The sequence below is a fragment of the Gallus gallus genome, chromosome 21 (assembly GCF_016699485.2).
Source record: "Gallus gallus isolate bGalGal1 chromosome 21, bGalGal1.mat.broiler.GRCg7b, whole genome shotgun sequence".
In the NCBI taxonomy this organism is placed as follows: domain Eukaryota; kingdom Metazoa; phylum Chordata; class Aves; order Galliformes; family Phasianidae; genus Gallus; species Gallus gallus.
In genome coordinates this window covers 1,818,170-1,838,297 of record NC_052552.1, presented here as the reverse complement: position 1 = coordinate 1,838,297, position 20,128 = coordinate 1,818,170, and the positions used below count along the sequence as shown (strand labels likewise).

Sequence of the window (20,128 nt, the reverse complement as noted above, 5' to 3'; positions counted from 1 at the left end):
GTCCTTATACAAGCTTTATGTCGTGGCCATTCCTTTTACTAAGCCATGCACAGTAAAAACAAATCTGAGCAGACAGTAAAGTGCAGTCTGTCAGAAAATATAGCACCACAGAATTAATCAGATGTTACCCGAGTTCCCTGCTCAGCAAAATGGTGGTCCAAAAAAAAAAAAGAATTCCAAACATTCCTGATCTCTCAGGTATCTAAAAACTTGTGGTCGTTGCAGATGTAGGACCAACCAATGCACAGCAGTGACTAATTCTATTGAACCAAAGACTCCTCTGCCCATATGTCCAACCTCCATCTTTCAGTATAAAGCCTGCCACGGATCTGCTATATATCTTCACCCTTTCTTGAAATCAGAAGAGCACTGAAATTACCTATGCTAGCATAAATATCATAAAGTCCTCAATTTTCATGCACTGGGTTACCAGATAGGGTGAAGAGGATATTTTTCTTTACAATATAATAAATAATTGGCCAGCTGGGAACAGACATGGCTGGAAGCTGCAAACAAATACATAGTCCACCGGGTTATTCCAGTATTAGAATTACCACAGTCCTCTAAGATTAAATAAAGATTGAGTGATGAAATACAGAGTAATCTGTAAAACATCTGGCATGATACTCTGTCCAGGCTGTTCTTCCTTTGTTGCTGTTTCTTTCAGAGTTAGACAAACACAAAAGATCTATTTCTGTACATCTTACCGTATTTTTTAGATACCTATGTAGGATTTCCCAACCCTTATCTTTCCAGGTTATGTGTACAACAAATACATATACACATGTATGAGCTTGAATATTTGGAAGCCAGAAGGATTCTTCATATAGTTCATAAACCATATCGCATATCATATTTTAAAAGTGAGCTTCTCCTTTATAAATAAAGAACATTTAACAAGTCAGCTACGAGTATTTTAGATTGCCTCCAATGGTGTTTCTGGGCACTCTTAGTGAGGGATTCATCAGACACTTTCAGGATGTAGAATACATTGAATTAAGAGTGATCATCTTCCATTCAAACTGAATGGTGGCTGGACCAACAATGAGAATTTAGAAAAGCATAATTAGTCAGGTCCAAGGAAAGCAATAAAAATATGACTCTTGAAGAACCAAGGTGAAAATTAGATCCCCAGGGTTGTTTTTTCTTTTGTTTGTTTGTTTGTTTGTTTATTTTTTTTTACCATTTTCTTCCATCCTCTGAAATGACAGTTCTAAGTCTTCAGTGGCAGAAATACTAATTTTGTTTCTTTTACAGTTCCTTTCTCTGTCACTTTCCAGAAGAGGAATTGGTTTCTAAAGGATTAGGATCAGGATATGCAGTGAGAAAAAACATTTACAGTATACTGCCTGCTGGTGTTCACACACAAAAGGAAAACAGGTTAAAAATATGTTTCCACAGAGACAGGCTGATGAAATATCCTGGAAAAATAAATATAGAAGTGTGCAGGTTTTGTTTGGTTTATTTTTAATGTATGTAGCTTTGTCTACCCATAGAGTCCTCCTTTAAAGCCCAGGCTAAGGCAGTATCAAGAAAAGTGAGTTAGCTTCTGGGTGCTTCCATCTTGCATGAAAGAGACAAGTAAGGAGGTATTGTCTTAAAGCAGTCTTGAAACATTATTCATTTTGTCTATTTTAAGAGGCTAGAAAGCTACCAACAAGCAATTCGGCAAGGAAATCAACAAAGAACAACCACAGTGATTTCTTGTGTCAAGGAGAATATATGCTTTCCTCAAGTCTATGTTAAAATATATTAATGTTTTCCTAATAATTTTTTGATTCAAACTCAGGGCCTTTTAGCCCATACTCGCCCCTTTTGGATCCAATGATTCCACTGTGCCATTGACTTCAACAGAAAATATAGCGTGGCTGTTTCTTTGGAAGAAGAGAGTCAGTAGGCTGAAGGCAGCCTGCTGTCTGTCTGCACACGCAGCTGCTTTGATTTGCTAAAGATGAAATTTTGTGGAGGTGCATTTGCATTCTTGAGTGACACAGAACTGATTACTCACACTTCATGTATATTTGAAGATAACAGCTTTCTGTCCCCTTGTATCTGTTGTTTTGTTCATAGTCTGAAACCATCGGTTCTAATCCCTACTGAGTCTCTAAAACCTCAGAAAGTTGGTCCTAAAATATCTGAAGATCTTAAGTCAATAGTTCAAGTGAAAATGGGACAGCAATCTTCTTTTATTAAGGTAGAAGTAGTACCAAATGGTACTTTTTTCCCCAGAAATGGTCTTTAAGAACTATTTGTCATAACGGTGTCTTAATTCAAATATCTGAAAGGGCGAAGGTTTGGGTTTTTCGTTGTTGTTGATTTTCTTTTTGTCAACCTTGTAAGGAATACACAAGGACTTTGTGGATAAAGCCATTCAAAAAAACTGATTTCAGCAAGGAAAAGATAGAAAAGCCTGCAGGTTCTGCCACTCCATCATCAGATCTAAAAAGCACAACTCTATCTTTCTGTTTAAATTTGTAAGAACTTTGTACTTCATCTATTCTATGTGGAGTCCATATAGAGCAGAGATTAGAACATTTGAGAGTAGAAATACCCCCAACAGTTTTAGTCATTTAAGCACTGAAGGTCCTAGCCGAGACACACACTAATTAATTGCACAACTTTATCTGTTCATTGAACTATCAGAATTACCCTAAGAGAGCTCTTCCTCATTTCTTATACCCAGTGGAAATGGGCGATGTAAGCCAATAGAACAGTAATAGCTCCCAAACTGCAAGGACAGCATCTCCATCTCTATTCAATACCTCACCTGTGAAATACTTCTAACGAGATGCATATTTCTTTCAAAGGATGTAAACCAGAAAGAGTGCTCTGGAGATGATTTAGAGCAACAGTGACAGTGAACTAAGAGCCTCCTAACACAGGAGCCTCAATTTACGATATGAATTCCACATTAACAGCACCTTGCCTCCTGTTCACAATTTCTGCAGCAGACCTGGAATGTTTATCTCGCTCACAATTCTCTTTTAATATTAAACTTAGTAATCCTCACTAGGTTAAAGAACTGAGTTTTTTTCCCTTTGGGATCTAGGAGACATGAAAAGTTATCAAACAGACTTTCTAAATTGATGTATAATTGTATGGGAACTGTTGAGTCCTGGCCTAAGCCACTGACTAAGAACCTGGGAAAGTATTGGTCAGCCCTGGGAGCACAGGTGGAGGCAGTTCAGCTGTGTGACCAGAAGGGGTGGAGCCTGGCTGCACCCCTCCTAGATCTCATTTAAGGGCTGACTGCTGGTAGGGAAGGATCTCTGGTGGGAGATCCCTCCTTAGTGAGTGTTTTCTCTGGGAGCCTGGAGTCTTCTGATACTGGTGAGCAATCTTCTTCCCTTACTTTATAGAACCTCTCTATTGTGCCGGTCCTTTTGTCATCACACCTTTGTTGTAACACCTTTCCCATTGTATTGATCTGTCCAATTGCTACAGTAATTAATACTTCAAGGTGAAGACACTGCATTTCAACACTGAAGGTAATATTTTGATCAGAACACAGAAAAAATAAACCATGCTAGCCAATAAATCTTGTTTTCTGATGACTCTCAAACACCTTTTTATGGTATCATTTCAAATTGTTTTCCACCTGACTTTGTAGTCCTCTCTCTGTTAAATGAACATTTTAATATGGTAAACAGCGCAGTGTCAAAGTTGCAAAGGTCTTTCATAAACACTTAAATAGTTGCCCCACTTGTGACTTAACTTGTATCAACCAACAGTACTGCTCAGAAGAAGCCTTTGCACTGCTTCACTAACCCAACTGCATGAACAAGGCAAAGGCAAAGAGGGAATGATGGGTACTACAGCTAAAATATAGCAAAATTCAAGATGCATTCAGTTTCAAATACAACAGCTACATCCCGAAGCCACACACTACTTACAGGCTCCAAGCAGGGTGAGTGAAGAGAAGAAAAATGATTTTTGTCCAGATCTGACCTAAAAAAAGTGGAAAAAAAAGTTATATTTTTGTTCTGCTGGTTTGTAGCTATTTGTACCAGAATACTAATAATGAATACTACAGGGGAGAGATTAAATTATTTTTGGAGTATTCACTAAATTAATTACTCTTAAACCCAGGAATCTTCTCATTTTTTCCTGGCTGCAGTGTATGAGGTTATATTTGACAATGACTGATTTCTATTGAAGGGTGCACCGAGAAAACATTCTGAGAGATTTTGGAATGGTACTCCTTTCATTCAGGAAAGTCTAACAGACATTCCTTTCTTCTTGTGGTACCTGGAATAAACCATTCTGATTTTACTCTGTGGATTCAGTGAGGTGTTTAGGTGCCTCGTTTTTCAAGTGTATGAGCAGATCTTTCATATGGGAGTATTTATATGCATTTGAATGCATACATAAACATCTGCATATGCAGGTATGCATATATACACACATCTGTATATTTTCTATTTACACGGAGATGTGCTGAGCAAAATGTTTTCTGAACGTTTTCAAGACAGAAAGGAACGTATATCCCTACAGCACAGTTCTGTGCAACCATGGGCTGCTGCTTTCTGGACATGGAGTTAGTGAGTGCTTCTCATAACTTCAAGAAGGAGAATGCAGATTGGAAAACCTTGTACTGGAATGAGGCTTATAGATGTTAATGTGGCTTATAGATGTTATAGATGTTAATTATTACTCCTCTGAAAGGGTAGTCAGGCACTGGAATGGGCTGCCCAGAGAGGTGGTGGAGTCACTGAGCCTGGTGGTGTTCAAAGAGCGTTTGGATGTTGTGTTGAGGGACATGGTTTAGCGAGAACCATTGGTGAAGGGCGAACGAATGGTTGGACTGGATGATCCTGTGGGTCTTTTCCAACCTTAGCGATTCTATGAATACAAATATCTGATGCCTGGCAATGTTGTAATTAATCGCGTTCACTTTTGGCTGTGTTTTTTTTTTTTTTTCTTTAAAGAACAGCTCTCTAGAAGCTGTAGCACTGAGGTGAAGAAGCACGGCAGCTCAGCCGCGTTTCTCTGAGCGCTGCCTGGGAACGTTCCGCCATCTGCTGGAAGCACGTGGATGTGTGTGCGTGTTCCTGTCAGAAATATCGGTACAGTGAAGTAACGGAGGGGACACGAAGCCCGGGAACCGCCGCTCCGGATGCCCTTAACGAACCTGCGGCACAGCGGGGCGCTGGGGCTGATGTGGGGCTGTGAGTGGAGGCGGGCTGTCACCCGTCCCGAGCAGGAGATGGGATAACAGCGCGAGCTAGCACTGGGCCTGAGATCCCGACACGCCTCACTAAGAAGTCTCCCTCATAATTAATCCTAGGCATGCTCAGCTACGAAAAAAAAAATAACAGCACCGAAGCACAAAGTGCTAAAGCAGCGAATGAAACCCTTCAACGCTGGGCGCTGCTTTCTCTCACGTACTTTTTGAAACACGACTTTCCCGCAGTTCAGCTGGGGGCACTGCCGGGCCGGCTGTGAGGGCGCTGAAGGAGCGGCTCTGGGCTCTCGCTCCCGCCCTTTCCCTCAGGCGGCCGCACACCCACCCGCTCTCCTCAGGCCGTGAAGGCGCCCCCCGGTGCTCCCTCACACACGGTGCGACAGAGGCCGGAGCTGCTCGCTGTGCCCCGGGAGGGCGCCCAGGAGGCGCTCGTAGCCCTCCCAACGCGAGTCGCTCGCACTCGTTGCTCCTCACCGGTCTGAGCGCGCCTCCTGCCAGGCGCTGCCGCGGCTCCCAGCGCGGAGGTGCCACAGCGGCACGGCAAGGGAGCGGCACGCTTCGGCAGTGTCCGAGGGGAGCTGGATGGGACGGCCCCACCATGAAGAGACCGCCGCCTACCACCTCCTTCGCGCCACACCTGTCCCCTCAGCGCCAGGGAGGGGTACGCTCGCCGCTTGCTTCTTTGATTGGCCGCAGGTGTTCGGCTCCCGCTTTTATTCTGGCTTTTGATTGGTCGGGAAGCCACTACTTTCCCAGGTAACGGTTCCTGGCCTACGATTGGCGGTAGGTAGAAGGTAGCCTTTTGGGGATTGGCTCCAGGTGAGCCGAGGCTCGCTATTGGCTGGCAGGTAAAGCGGGAGGCATTCTATTGGCTGTGGGGGTTAAGTCCTCTTAGTCCGCCATGTTCGGCGCGGTGGCGCCGTTGCCACTGGAGCCGCTGGGCGGGGGGGGCGGCGGGGCGCGGGGCGGCTGAGGGGAGCGCGGGACGACGTCTGCCTCGCGCCGCTCTGTGAGGCAGCGACTGCCGCCGCGCACCGGGACCTGCGAGCTGTATGGGAAGCGAGGTGTGGGAGTTGGCCCCGAACTTCCTCACGGGACTTTAAACAACTTCAGGCCGCGGCGGGGCGAGCCGGGTCCCGGTGGGGCAGGCCGCGGCGGGGGGGCCGTAGGGCTCAGGGGGCTCCGGGACAGCAGGAGGCGGCCCGCGACCGGCAGAGACCGCCTGGTTCGGCCCGAGCACCGGCGGAGCAGGTAGGAGTGGGGCTGTGTGGTAAACAGGTGTGGGTGGGTGCGCGGGGAGGGGGAGGAGCGTGAGGGAGCTCGGGGCAAACAGGCTGAAGTGACGGAGAAAACTTAGTTTGCCCGTTAGAGCTCTTCTTTTTACTTTTATCGAGTAAATTCGAAGCGAAGGTGAACTGAAAGCAGTTTTCCATGTGTGCGCTGCTTCCTGTCAGAATAGCGTGGAAGAAGTGCGGGAGCAGCGGGCTGGGAACGCCGTGTGGTAAAAGGTTGTGAAGGCCTCAGAGGTCTGCGTGAGCGCGGAGTACGGCGGGCGTTCACCTCATCCCCCTTCTTCTACGTGCCAGCCGGTGGGCTGCGACGTTTTGGCTTCTCGTTGGTTTGCGTGCCGGGCTGTCGGTGTGTTCGGTGTCTGTGTGCTGACTGTGCGTTCTGTGCAGGACGGCGCGGCGCTGCCTGCAGAGCTGAGTGATCACCTGTGGAGCTCCGCTTCAGAACTGAAAGTTTTCCATGTTGAAAGAGTGTATCCGTAACCTCACCCAGTCTGCTAAACGCGGACCATGCCTAGCAGGATGGGCTCAAAAGTTAATTTGAGCAAAGACATCATCAGAGTGAAGGCGCACTACAGTGGGTGAGTCTGTGTGTTTTCTCTCTGTTGTATCCTGCCAACCTTTGACGCCTGTCAAACAGGAGTCTGCGGTCTGATGTAGTAACAGAGTAACCACAGTGTCCACATAGTTGTATTTAATGTCTGGTAATTAAATAGAGTTGTTAAGATCCCATCCAGATTCCTGCAGTGTACTGGTTGTAGGAAGGAGTTGATGGTTTGGCCTTGAAGTGGGGAAAATGTGCGTGAATGGTGTAAAGTCACTGGAATTATTTAGATAAATATGGGAAGTTAACGAATCTTAATTGCCTCTGATGCTAATGGTAGAGTCAGATGAACCTGTGCAAGCTGCTTGAGGATCCACTTGAACTAAATTAAACACCTGGAGATTAAACAAATCTGTTTTCCTGCTGTGAATAAACACCAGAAGTAAACTCTTGCATGTTATCTGTTAGTCTGCCTTTTATTTTTGATATCTACTTCCCCCTCCTTCCCTTCCCAGCAGTTTGAGTAATGCAATGAGATGTTAACACGCAGCTGCTTCCGTTATCTCTGCAGTGCTTATTTTGGCAGCTCTGATTTGAGACAATAAATCAAGTCACGGTCCTTATGGCTTCAGTCAGTTGTTGACAGAGTCAGGAAGCCTTACTTATTGCTTCAGCATGAAATTTGGTTTTTTGGACAGATTTAACCTAATTGGTTTGCTGCCACAACAAGGACCTTGTGAGTTGGCGTTGCTTTGATCTGCCTTGTTTTTCTCTAAAGCTGAAGTTTTAAGTCATTTGAGGAGTTAAATGTTTGGCTGAAGTAAATCTTCAGACTTGAAGTGTTTAGCTTGAAATTACTGGCATGTGATAGCAGTAGCCTCAGTAATCTTCTCTGATATTTTCCTGCCCAAATAAGCAAGTGTTGCTACTGTCGTTTTTAATACTATGGTGTAGAAAAGGGCTTCTAATTAAATGTAATTATGAAAGTAATTCCACCAAACTTAATTGAGAATGAGGTGCTTTCTTGTTGAACGTACTTACCAGGTCAATGCCAAGTAACTCAGCATTCTGAGTGTAGAATTCTAGAGTAATTTGGAGTTTTGGCCTCTTCCACATCAAGCCCAAAGCTGGACAACTTCAGAATTAGGGCTGAGTTCATTCAGGTAGCTGCTAAAAGCATTTTATAGAAATTGTTAGTATGCTAAATTAAATAACAGCAAGAATCAATAGTAAATGATAGTATCACTTAGAAATCCAAGTTAAATCTAAGCATGAGGAAGTTATAAAACACAATGTTCAGTCTATCTCTGGGGTTCCAGGGCTGCAGGTATGTGTATTTCTGGGTGTGGCGCTTCATTCTGTACTGTAATATAAATCTATAAATAGCTAGCAGAAGAAGGGAAACGTGTATACTTCCCATTGCATTAAGTCAATCACTTAATTGATCGTTAGTTGTGTATGTTGGTGGGAGCATTTTATATGAAGAACGCTGATTGTGTAAGCATGGCGTTGCAGGTTGGAGTCCGTAGATGGAATTGCTGGAATGCGCAGGGTTATGCAGATGTCTCTGACAAAAGTTTTATTTCATGTAATGCAGGGACATCCTGATAACAAACTTGGATGCATACATAAGCTATGATGAGCTTTGTGATGAAGTGCGTGAGATGTGTAATCTACAACAGGAGCAGCCAATTACTCTCAAGTGGATTGATGATGAAGGTACTGTACTGAAATTCTACTTGGTAGTTCTCATTTTTTGTTATGTTATGGTACAGAGATATTGAACAAACTTAAATAAAAGCCAGTCATGTTGTGGGATTGCCTTTCTTTAAACTTCCTGCTGTATAAAACAGAGTTCTGTCCCCTGCTGATTACACATAAAATGTGACTCAGAATATCAGGATTGTACTATAACTGGATTCAATTCTACAAAGTGAAGGCTCTTTTGAAGTTGAATATTTTACTATTACATGCTTGGATACTGAATGCCAAGGTACATATTAACTTCAGACGCTTGTGGTACTACTGCCATACCCCTCAAAATTCTCTGTTCAGCAAGATGACTTGTGTCTTGTGAGTTGTGATTTGCCTCTAGAGCGTGCTTTTGAGAAGTAATGCAGTTATAATATCAGAATGTTTTTAACTTCTGGATTTTTTGTGTTTTGTGCAAGATGGGTGTTGAGAATTCCCATTTTGAGAAGTGATTTTATTTTGTGGCTGTCCTGGCCTGTTATTATCCTGTTGGTGTAAAGCACCGTCATAGAATCATTAAGGTTGGAAAAGACCTGTAAGGTCATCTACTGACCAAGCATGAAATAAAATGACTTGAATTAATCAGAAATAAACTGGTTTACCAGACTGGTGCGAGGAAAAGTCTTAGTGTATGTAAAATATGACGTGTCCAGAAAAAGAAAACGAGGGGGAAGAATTTTGTGTGGGAAGAAATAGTATAAGCTTTTATGTTAGTGAAGTATGGAGTACATAAAGTGTTGTAGAAATCATTTGTTGTGCAAGTCTCTGCCGCTTACTTTTTTTCTGCAGGAAAGGTTGATGTTGGCAGATGTTCTAAGTTATCCTCGTACATAAAGGAATTCATCGTTGTGTTTCTTCAAAAAATAGTAGAGAAATTTACCTTTTCTTTACCCTTCTTGTAGGCTCTGAAATGTCATCATGATGTGACATGGTTTTCAGTATTTCTTCGTGCTGTAAAATGTGGCATTTCTCTACAGCCTTGAGTTAGATAGAGCCTTCTGGTTGCTGTGAGTAGGAGTGGGATGGAAGTGCTTGGCATTGTGTGCCTTTGCTACCTGTTTGCTTATTTAAATAACTTAGCTATCTGCTTATGACTCAGGGATGTGATGCAGCTGTAACTTGCTATGGGCGTATCTCTTGGCTAGTAGGTTGTAAACAGCTACCTTGTGATTACACAATTGCACTAGTACTCAACTTTATCTTAAGACTGACAAAAAAGATCTAGACAGCTATACTGATTTCAGTTTGTTTCATTGTTGTGTGCAACAATCTAATAAAAAGTAATTTGATAAATGCCCACAGAATTATTGCATGTGTGTAGCTTTTTGAACTGCGTGATGGCTAATGAAAGGGAGATTCAGGCAGCACAGAAGATTGGATTTTGTTGAGGGTGGGTTTTTGCAGGTGTTACTGATGCAGGTGAGTTGTGTATTGCTTGATCAGTGGGTTGGGGCTTTTCTTGGAGGGTGCAGCTGGGGGGCTGTGAGTTTGAAGGATTTTCTTTACAGGAGGAAAATCCTCCTGCTCATGCTTGTCACTAACTTGCTTTTGATTAATTACTGTCACCCACAGTTGCTTTTCTTCTTGTAAAGCTTACTTTGATGTTTTAATGTCCATTAAATGTACTCCTGTATGATGGTGTACACACTTGCATTCCCACATATTTATATGTAAGTTGTAGACAGTGCTTGAGCTGAGGTTTCAGTGTTCTGTAATGCTTGTGTCTCCATAACTTTCACCTGTATTTATTTTTTACAATTCAGTCAAAGATTGCTTCTCTAAGTCTAACAAAAGAGACTCAAATCTGTGTGTACCTTTATAACTTAAGCTGGGTTGTTGTACTCTAGCTTTGTATGCTGCAGTAACATGACAGGCCATATAATAAAAGGTAAATTTAAAATTTTCGGGGCACTAGGAAGTTATCTTTTTCTCTGCCATGTATTAAGATGTTCAAACATCTATTCACTTGCATTGTGCTGTCCCCTTGTGTACCATCATAGTGTGTTTCTGTCTACTTAGTTTGGATGAAAGTAGAAGGAAAAGAAATTGTTTTTATATTCTGTATCTGATCAAAGTGCTTGTTTAATTTCAAATTATTGATAGAAAAAGCAGTCCATGGGCTGGTGCTAGCTGAAATAGCCTACTCAGTATTTCAGTCATAAGTTTGCATGTCTTGTTTTTCTCCTCAGGTGACCCATGCACCATCTCATCTCAGATGGAATTGGAAGAAGCCTTCCGTTTGTATTGTCAAAACAGAGAGGAAGGGCTGATTATTCATGGCAAGTATTACACAGTTTGAGACCTCGTATGTATTTGTTGGTAAACGTAACAGCTTCAGAAATGTGAGTTCATAACAATTTTTGTCTGTCAAATAGCATTCTTCTGTATGTGCCTGGGGTACCCTGTGCTTTGGTGTTGTAAGGCTGAACTGTTCTGCTGGCTGTGGAGTTCAAAGCTGGCACAGTGGAGTGGGCTTCGAGTTCTGAACCCCAGATCTGTAAATGTGGGCAGTGCTGGCAGTAGCTATGATTGTGTTTTATGAAGGAATGCTACTTAATGGCTTTCAGAAAGTTTTGATTTTGAGTAGATGTATTCAAGGATCAGGTAAATAGTACTGCTGAGAATCTTTTCACTTAAAGACTTAATATTTTTTTCTAGTTTTCCCAAGTATTCCAGAGAAACCCGGCATGCCTTGCCCAGGAGAAGACAGTGAGTACCACAATGCTATCGAATTTGAGCTTGTATTTTTTCAGTCATGCAAAAAAGAAATATTTTGAAAGCTTTTCATAAGTTGTTTTTATGTGCATGTATTTATTCTGTGGTTTTATACAATTTAATATGTTCAATATTTAACATATCAGTAGAGAAACTTTATAGTAATATCTTAATGTTTCTACTCTTGATTCTTAATGTTTCCAGTAGCAGGGAGGAAAAGAGGTCAGGATTTAATGTGGTCCTTACTTTTCCATTTCTTTTATTTCTTGACTTTCAGGGAAACAAATTGATGTATGTAAGAGTGAAATGCAATATTTAATGTATTTTTAATTGTTGTTTTTTAATATATTTTATTTTATTTATTTGTTTATTTATTTTTATTTAAATAAAAAGCCTTATTTAGTTATTGAACTCCTATGAAAAGTGGATAAACCTCCAGAGAAAGGAGGTGTACTTCATGTGGTTTACTTGTATTTCAGTAACTTAATCTGCATGGAGGTGAAATGATTAAATAGCTATATAGTCACTTTTCGTTATGGAGAAGTTTCATCAGTTTATTAGTCAGTATCTTTGTAAATGCTGAGGAAAGGAATGTGAAAAATGGGTGACAGTTAACAGATGATAGTCACTTTGAGTGAAAGCCTCCTGAACGGTCAGAGGACCTTTGCTGTTCTGCATTTGGAAGATAAGTGATTATATCACATAATGTACTTCTGAATGTGCAAGTGAATATGACTTAATTTCTATGCTTGTTGCCCATGAGTTAAAGTAAGTGAGAGCCGTGCAGTTATATTTTACTGCATGTTAAAAATGTGTGGGTTTAACCGTGCTGGTGCTTTCCAATTTAGGTTAACAGGTTGGAAATATGGGAAAATATTTTCAGGTTTAGCTTCATGATCATTCTGGAAGGAGTAGTCTTAGCTCTGTAGGCTTAAATGTGCTCTCAGCGTGACTTACAAGAAAGGAACACTGCTTTATTCTGGGACCTGGAAGTGTTATAGCTTGAACTCTGTGCTGGAAAAGTATCAGATGTACATAGGAGGACAAACCTTGAAATCCTTCGATCTCCGTGTCTGAGAATGGAAGGGAAAAACATTATGCTATCAAAAAAGAGTAAGCTAACGGGAGAGATCTCTGTGCAAATCATGCAGCGTAATGAAGTTTGTTGTGATTTAATGTTCTCATGAGAGATGTGGATATTTAGAAGAAAAGTGTTCTTTTGATACTGATTTGTAGATGTTTTTAATTATTGCAAGCCATCAGATGAGCTAGAGAAACATCAATTAGCATGGTACAGGTGACCTGCATATTCCATCTGTAGGGTTTTCAGGTCATGTTGAACTGTCCTTTGTTGAAAATGGCTGTTCTGTAGGAGGTACTTTAAGTCATTTGTGGTCTGGTTTCTCAATTAAGGGATGAATTCAGAGCCTGTTGCTCCTTTGTGTCCGTGGGACCTACGTGGAAATCTGTTATTGTGGCCTGGTTGTAAATATTTTCAAACTGTTTTTACAACAGAGCTGTTAAGCTGTACTGGTGCTAATTTAGAGTATGCTAATGCATTCAGCATTACTGCTTATTACGTACACATGTACAGCAAAGATCTGCTTTGCTCTTGGGCTATATGGAAATGCTACTGGTTCAGATGATGTTGTTTGTTTAAAGGCCATGCAAGGAAAGTAGGTTATCTCAGTAGTACTTCAACTTATGTTCCAGAAATACATGTAAACAAAATAGCTGATTAAAAAATGACTTTGTGCTCGGCTGTTTGCTCTGTGCTTAATGGGAACTGGGGAGTTAACAGGGCTCAAATAGTGTCCTTTGCTTAGAAATGTACGGCATGTTTCAAACTGTTGTTTTATTGGTTTTATCATATAGTTACACTTGTAACAAATACCTTTCCAAAGCATCCTGCTTACACTACAGAAGGAGCTTCTGAGTTTGTCTCAAGGTATTTCCAGGGGTAACTAAACAATTAATTAGTTACTGTCCAGAATGGACTTCTGCTTAAACTAGTGGTCAGTAAGTATGTACTTTGTTACAGAACTGCAGATAGTTTGGAATAAAACTTCTAAGGAGCATTATTTTACTTCTAAATCATTTTGTTTGCAATATATTGTTCAAACATGTTTGCATTAGGTTATGGGGTAACTGCATCTGGTTGTATGTGATTTTCTGAATTGCAGATATTGAGTGGAACTGCAGTCTTTCCAGTTGCTTGAGAACGATCCTTTGGAGAAATAGTGCAGAAATATGTACTGAGTATTCTGTGTTCGTGTTGAAATCTAGTAATAAAATTGTTGGCTATCCAGAAACTTTGTGAAATTGATGTGGCTTTGAGATTGTGCCAGCCAGTAATGCCTGAAATAAACACATGTAATCCATTAATAAAATAAGGAATGCAAATACCATTGAAATTTCAGTCACGTGGTGTAAGAGAAGTTCTTTCTGTGCTTGAAGAAGCTCCCTTCTTTTATTGTTGTGATGCTGTCAGCAACGTGGAATAACTGCAGATTCTTTAGAGTCAGATTTGTGTAGTCTCTATTTCTTTTGCTCCTGAATTATTCCCCCCTCCTTGACTTAGCTCCTCCTATAGATGCACAGCTGCTGCTGTGGAAACAGCACCTTCTACCTTCAGTGAGGCAGTGCATCCCTGGCTGGGAATGGCAGTGCTGCTGGCGGGTGGTGGCAGAGCTTCTGCAGTGCCTGCAGCCCTTAACAGGCACTGGGATGCGGCTCAGAGGCGTTCCTGGCAGCTGCTGCCTGAGCCTCAGTCCTTGGTTGGTCCTGGTGTTCCCTGATAAAAAAAATGGGGGACTTCTCTGCCAGTCTGCTGTATTTAAAAATACTCATGGTGTATAAGTGAGCTACAATTCTGGAATTGATATTAAACAGGGTATTTCTGAAACGTTTATCTATTTTTTGTCTGTGCTCGTAAGCGAGGGCCGTCCTGATGCACGCACGGTTTCTGATTGGCAGTTTTGCTAATTATTGTAGTTTCAGTTTATTTATACCGACAGATCTTAATCTGATTTATTCCTCTTGGTGCTGCAGCACGTTGTAGAACAAAGCACGTTTAGCTGAACAGTTTCCATTGATTTGTCAGACTTCCCTAACAGCACCACTGGTTTTATCAGAGGAATACTTGTTTTTGTGACATCAGCTCCTTGACATCCATGCCATGTTTTAGTCTGTGCCTCAGCTGCTAGCTACAGCCTCCCAAGGGAGCCAGTACCACCCGTGCCTGGATACATGAGGCAGAGATGTGAAAGGGAGAGACGAGAGGAACCAGTCTTCCATTAAATATTTGCTCTTAATGTCCGAGCTGATCCTGCCTATTGTCCTTGGTGTCTAATGGTATTCAAACAGCGGCATCAGTGGAATAAAGGGAAAATGTTTCATTTCATACCTACTGCATTGTAGAGCATAAAGAATTACATGCTGAAGAAGCTAAAGAATAAAACCCAGTGAGTAATGCATGCCTTTTATATAGATTTTACGTGTCATTGTGATTGCTGTTATGAATTGAGGCCATTGATGCAGTGTGTGTGTGTATGTGTGGTGCAGCGGATAATAGAAGTCAGCGTTTTGGTTACGATATAGTTGCTTTGCCTACCAGCCTCCTTTGCAGCCATAGATTGTGAGAAATGCAGAGATTTCTGCTGCCTCCTGTGCGTGGGGATGAGGTGGAGAGACCTCAGAAACGCTGATAAAATCGCGGTGAAAAGACTCTACCTCAGGGGACGTATTTTAGGAGGAAAAGGACAGAAGAGTGAGTGATGCTGCTGCTGCTGAGGGAGATTAATGAAAGCAATGTATCCAAAAAACCCTGACGGTATGTGACCAGGGCCTGTTTGTTTTAAGATTGCTGATTTAAAGATGAAGGTTTTTAGAAGCATCATGTTTTGCAGTTGTTTTGTTGAATTGTGTATAGTGAATTGTCTTAGATGGATTGCTTAATTGTGAAATATTTGTTCTGAATTAGGGTTTAGTTGGTCTCTAACGTTATCAGAATAAACTGTGCTAGCACACCTCTGTCTTATTACATCTGAGCAAACTGATATGTGTATTAGATGCATTTTTAACATCAAGTTTGAGTAACTGGTGTTAACAAATGTTAGGGTTGTTTTGCTGTTGATTTCATTAGAAGAATGCAGAGTAAAGAACCTTCATATCTTTTTATGAAATAGAACGAATGTTTGAATGTACAAGCACTTATGGCATTGGTATGACAGCAGACTAGCGTTATTATTATCTAATACTTCTATCTGATTTTTGCTGGCCTTTCCTTTTTGTATTGCTTACATTGCTGTGAATGCCTGTTATGCTCTTTGTTTATCTGCACGGTGTTTTAGCGTTAGGTATTTCGACTTCATTTTTTCCCATGCTTCCTTTCTTAAAATTTCATCATAGGGTTGAGAAAACGTATTGCACTAACCTAGTTATTGTCTCGAGTTATTTTAGGTAAGGGTATTCGGGGTTTTTTTGCTTTGTATTCTGTCTAATATTGCAAAACAGTCTCCAAAAGCTTCCTGCTAGAGTAACGTGGCCTGTAAATATTTTTCTAGTTCATAAGGCAGGTTTTTCCCCTTCATTTGTTACTGTATTGGCAGCAGGGATTAGATTATTCAGAGCACGTGAACCAATTTCATTCCCCAGTGAAGAAAGGAACTGTAGCGACCACTGAGAGTATTCTGAAGACATAGCTTGGATTGCTCTGGGTAATTAGTCAATTTGGGAACTGCTTGTAACCCCCTCCTGGTTTTCGGTAATTGAACTGACAGAGGAGGGTTTTGTACTATTTTCAATGTAGGATATATTGTTGCTTAGGAATCAAAAATAGCTGTGTCATAGTTTCTCAAGAATACCTGAAATCTCTCCCTCTGTTCTCTTTCTGTGTACTGCTTGGTTTTTTTTGTGTGGTGTCTGAAATATATACGTACAGGTCATGAGACAGGATAGGTTACTGAACACCGAGTTCTAGCTAAATGTCTGTTTTGCTTGGAATTGCACAATATTTCTGGTTCTAAAATAATTCCAGCCTTTTTCTTAGTGATGAAACACCCAGTAGTGGAAAAAGTGCTAGGCCTCCTTTTGGGGTATGGAAGTAAGAAATTACACAGCATGCATCAGCTCGTGGTTTTTGGCATCTTCCCTGCCTTTAAAATACTGGACGTTTTAGGAGATGTTTCTGTATCAAATAATAAACTGTACCCTAAGATACGTTCAAGTAAGGAATATGTGAGCTGGTTTTTAAGGTGTTGTGACAAATACCTTGCATTTTTTTTTATTTTTTTCAACCCCTCTGCTGCTTATTGCTCAGATTGTAGTTTGATCATGTAGAGAAGATGTTGCTTAGTTTTAGAAAACTTGTCTGAAATGTGCTGCCTAGCCCCGTGCCCTCTGTTACTGCTCGTACTTTGATCTATATACTTGTTCCCATAAGGTGGGGAACCTGCTTTAGGTACATAGGCACTTGGGTAACTGAATTGGCTGAAGGTAAGGCTGTAGTTGGAACTAGGTGGAACTGTAGTTGTGTAGGTGTGGGTGAAGCTGTTAAAGCTTTGTTAGGCTGTTCTGTTTCAGTAGCTTGAAAGAACCATTTTATGTGTAGCATCTGAACTGATATGTTCAGTGTTAATAATATGTTGCTGTATTTGGGACTGTTTGTCCTAGTTTTCAACGTGAGGTGCTCTGGGCCACCAGTCCCTGCAGAGGCTGGCAGGGCAGCTAGATGGGCTGCTCAGCGGTTATCTCTGGGAATTTCGAGTTGCTGGATGGATAACCAGGTTTTGTGAGGGGAAATTGCCAGTCCTGCTTACTGGAAATGGGGAGTGTTCCAGAAGTGAAGCTTTGTGTGAGTAAGTATTGATAGTTGTTGGTTAGTCACTGAAGGCTTGCTGTCAGTTCAGGTCTGTGAGGCACGTAGGTCTTCTGAAGCACATAAGGAAAGCAGCTACTTTTGGGCATGCTGGAAGGGTGGTTTTCAGAAAAGGCGTGTGAAAATCTAATAATGCTGTCAGTGCAAGAGTTAAGTAGTGAGCAGACTGTGCAGTTCAGTCCTTAAACCACAGGGGGAAGATAATGAAAAATGGATAGTGAAAAATGAGAAATTGGGATGCTGTATATTGACTAGAAAGCAGCTGGTCTGTAATTCTGATGTTGTGTTACCAGTTCTGTAAGCGTTTGTCCTTTGTTAATTAGCAGGGGACATACTTAAAGGGAAACCAGAAAACATTTGAAAGCAAAACCTTGGGTTTAATATGGTCCTCTACTTTTATAATAACATACTCATTATAATAACTATAACAATACTATTATATGACTGCTCCGTAATTTAGGTTATCTCTTGCTTTCTTAAGTAAAGCAGGTACAGATCCCCAGTGACTGGTGCAGGATTCCTTATTCTTTAGATTCTCAGCTCTGATAAAAGAACCATTCTTACCCATAGGGACTGTAAAGAAAGGAGGAACTCGGGCAATGATAAAATTCTTGTTGAGTGCAAAACAGTAGGTTAGGGATTGGACCTGTTCCATTAATTTCAAGGTGCGATTGATGTTATCAAAAGTAGGGCTATGAGTTATCTCAGTGTTACTCAAGAATTGTTAAAATATCTGTTACAATGTGGCTTTATGTAGCAGTTCTCTCAGTATACTCAGAGATAATGGGAACACCGTAGAGATCAAAAGGGGTTTTGGTGGGAAGTAGAACGTAAACTTTGCAGACCTGTTGTAATTATATTCCTTGCCTTTGTGGGATGAATGGAGAGCTTCCTTCCAAAAGCAGAAAGACAAATACCATCATTAATTTGAAAGATTTTTAACGTGCTTTCTTGGACGTGTTTAACACTAGCTTTCCATTAACAGAGCAGAGGAGCAGGCAGGTGCATAAGGCTATCTTATGCTCTTCTTTTTCTGTAAGGATGAGAAGCTCTGGGATAGAAGGTTGCTTTCTAGGGTAAAGGTAATCCTCTGCATTATAAAATAATTAACTAAGCTGGAAGACTGATTCAGTTAGCTGTTAGCATGTATTCATTTAATTCAGAATATGAGAGGTCCAGTGATTAACTTCTGAAACTATTGGGTTTTTATTTAGCTACTGTTACTAAGTAATGATAATAAGATTAGTGATACTCTGTAATGCTGCTAACACTGAGTTCTTACATTATTCCTGTGAAACATACATGTGTTTTATCTGTGTACTGTATGAGGGGGCTTAGAAGGAATGCAGGTACAAGTTGGAGAACCTCTGGGATGAGCCTTGCCTGTTGGACGATGGAAATCAAGCACAACTGGAAGAACTCAACTTGTGACACGATAATTTTGGCCACTCTAATTTCAGCTTGCTTGCTTTCTAATACAAAGCAGAACTAGGTGCTCTGAAGTACAGATGTGTTCCATCTATCAGACTAGCAAGCGATAGATGTGGAGTGTTAGTCCTGCTGCAAGGCAATAATATCCTGTTGTACTGAGATCTTGTACGCTTCTCTGGATATAATATTAGCAGATTAAATTGGAAGGAATTCAGAGAAATGCACTTAAGAGTCTGATATATTAGAGAAGATAAATACACCTTTATGAAGTCACATCAAAACTGAATTTCTGCTGTTCTGCTAATACTGGGATAATGTAAACGTTTGGAAGGGAAATAGAACTGTTTTTAGAATGGATCATAAGCTGAAGTAATGGAATCATGCTGTGAAGGCAAGCAGCCTGACTCAGAAAGTGTGTCTTAACGCTGAGACTGTGGGAATCAAGTCATTGTTTCAAGGGCATTGTGGAGGCTACCTTACGCAAGCCTTATGAATTTGAAATAAATGTTAAATTCAATTTGAATAGCTGGTGGTTTTCTTTAACAATACTGCAATTTTAGTGTTGACAAAATGAAGCGAGTGTGGATGCTTATAACTTGAATGCGAGTCAAGTAATCTGATGGGCACCAGAAGAAATTTTCTTAGTGGTTGGTTGATAAATGCTAACTCCCACAAGTAAAAAAGAGAATTACATTCAAATGGTGTGGTGACTTCACGGTTGTCCTAGAATTTAGCATGGAAGTAAGTTGGGCACCAAACTTGCTGTAACCTCTCTAACAGTGATTGGGAGAATCCTCCTCTTCTCTCAGATGTATCCATTTTGGCGACGTTGTCAATGTATTAAACTGTTCTTATGGCAGTCTTTAACAAATTCAACCACATTGTTGAACGTAATGCAGATACACTGAGTGCCCAACTGAATATTACCTTCAGCAGGGCACCAGTTCTAATTACCTGTTCTTGTGCTTTGCCCACATTGTACTTAAGCAGGCATGTGGACGTGGCAGCTGTGGTCATTCTTGATACAGTAACCATATTACAACCTTATACACAATGTTAATGCAGTCTGGAGTATTTAAAAATGTTATCTTTGCTATATCTGATTATGAGATATTGAAGTCCTGTTTTGTTGTGGTTGCTTGCCAGAACCATGCTGAGCTATCTCCTGCTCTTGCAGGCCATGGTAGTTGTAGGGCTACAATTCCATCGCAGTTTCCGAGAAATAATTCTGTAAACTGTTTACTACCAAATGTTTATGTAACTCTTAAAGTATCAGTTGATAATTTTCTGTTGCTCAAGAGTTGCTTAGTCAGCTCCTTAGACACCTTCTGTTT

The 20,128-nt window shown here is 41.1% G+C and overlaps 2 protein-coding genes across 10 annotated transcripts in view; one reads left to right on the top strand and one right to left on the bottom strand.

Moving 5' to 3' along the window:
- CFAP74 (cilia and flagella associated protein 74) overlaps positions 1-5,824 on the bottom strand; it is a 68,341-nt gene extending 62,517 nt beyond the window's left edge. The window contains exons 1-2 of the mRNA XM_040651294.2: positions 5,660-5,824; positions 3,894-3,948 (exon numbers count right to left, since the gene is read on the bottom strand). The gene's annotated coding sequence lies outside the window, so the exon portion shown is untranslated. The remainder of the gene's footprint in view (positions 1-3,893; positions 3,949-5,659) is intronic.
- The window catches only part of PRKCZ (protein kinase C zeta), a 40,622-nt gene continuing 26,135 nt past the window's right edge, over positions 5,642-20,128 (top strand). For 2 of the 9 annotated variants that reach the window (XR_005841406.2, XM_417561.8), the window contains exons 1-5: positions 6,079-6,436; positions 6,865-7,055; positions 8,616-8,737; positions 10,960-11,049; positions 11,429-11,479. Coding sequence is in view for 7 of the 9 variants with exons in the window: in XM_417561.8 (XP_417561.3) it covers positions 6,985-7,055; positions 8,616-8,737; positions 10,960-11,049; positions 11,429-11,479 (334 nt within the window). In the remaining 2 variants the exon portion in view is untranslated. Of the gene's footprint in view, positions 5,942-6,078; positions 6,437-6,497; positions 6,775-6,864; positions 7,056-8,615; positions 8,738-9,672; positions 9,778-10,959; positions 11,050-11,428; positions 11,480-14,718; positions 14,950-15,064; positions 15,318-20,128 lie in introns of those variants that run through there. The other 7 variants (XM_046903234.1, XM_015297105.4, XM_040651304.2 and 4 more) reach the window with 7 other exon arrangements.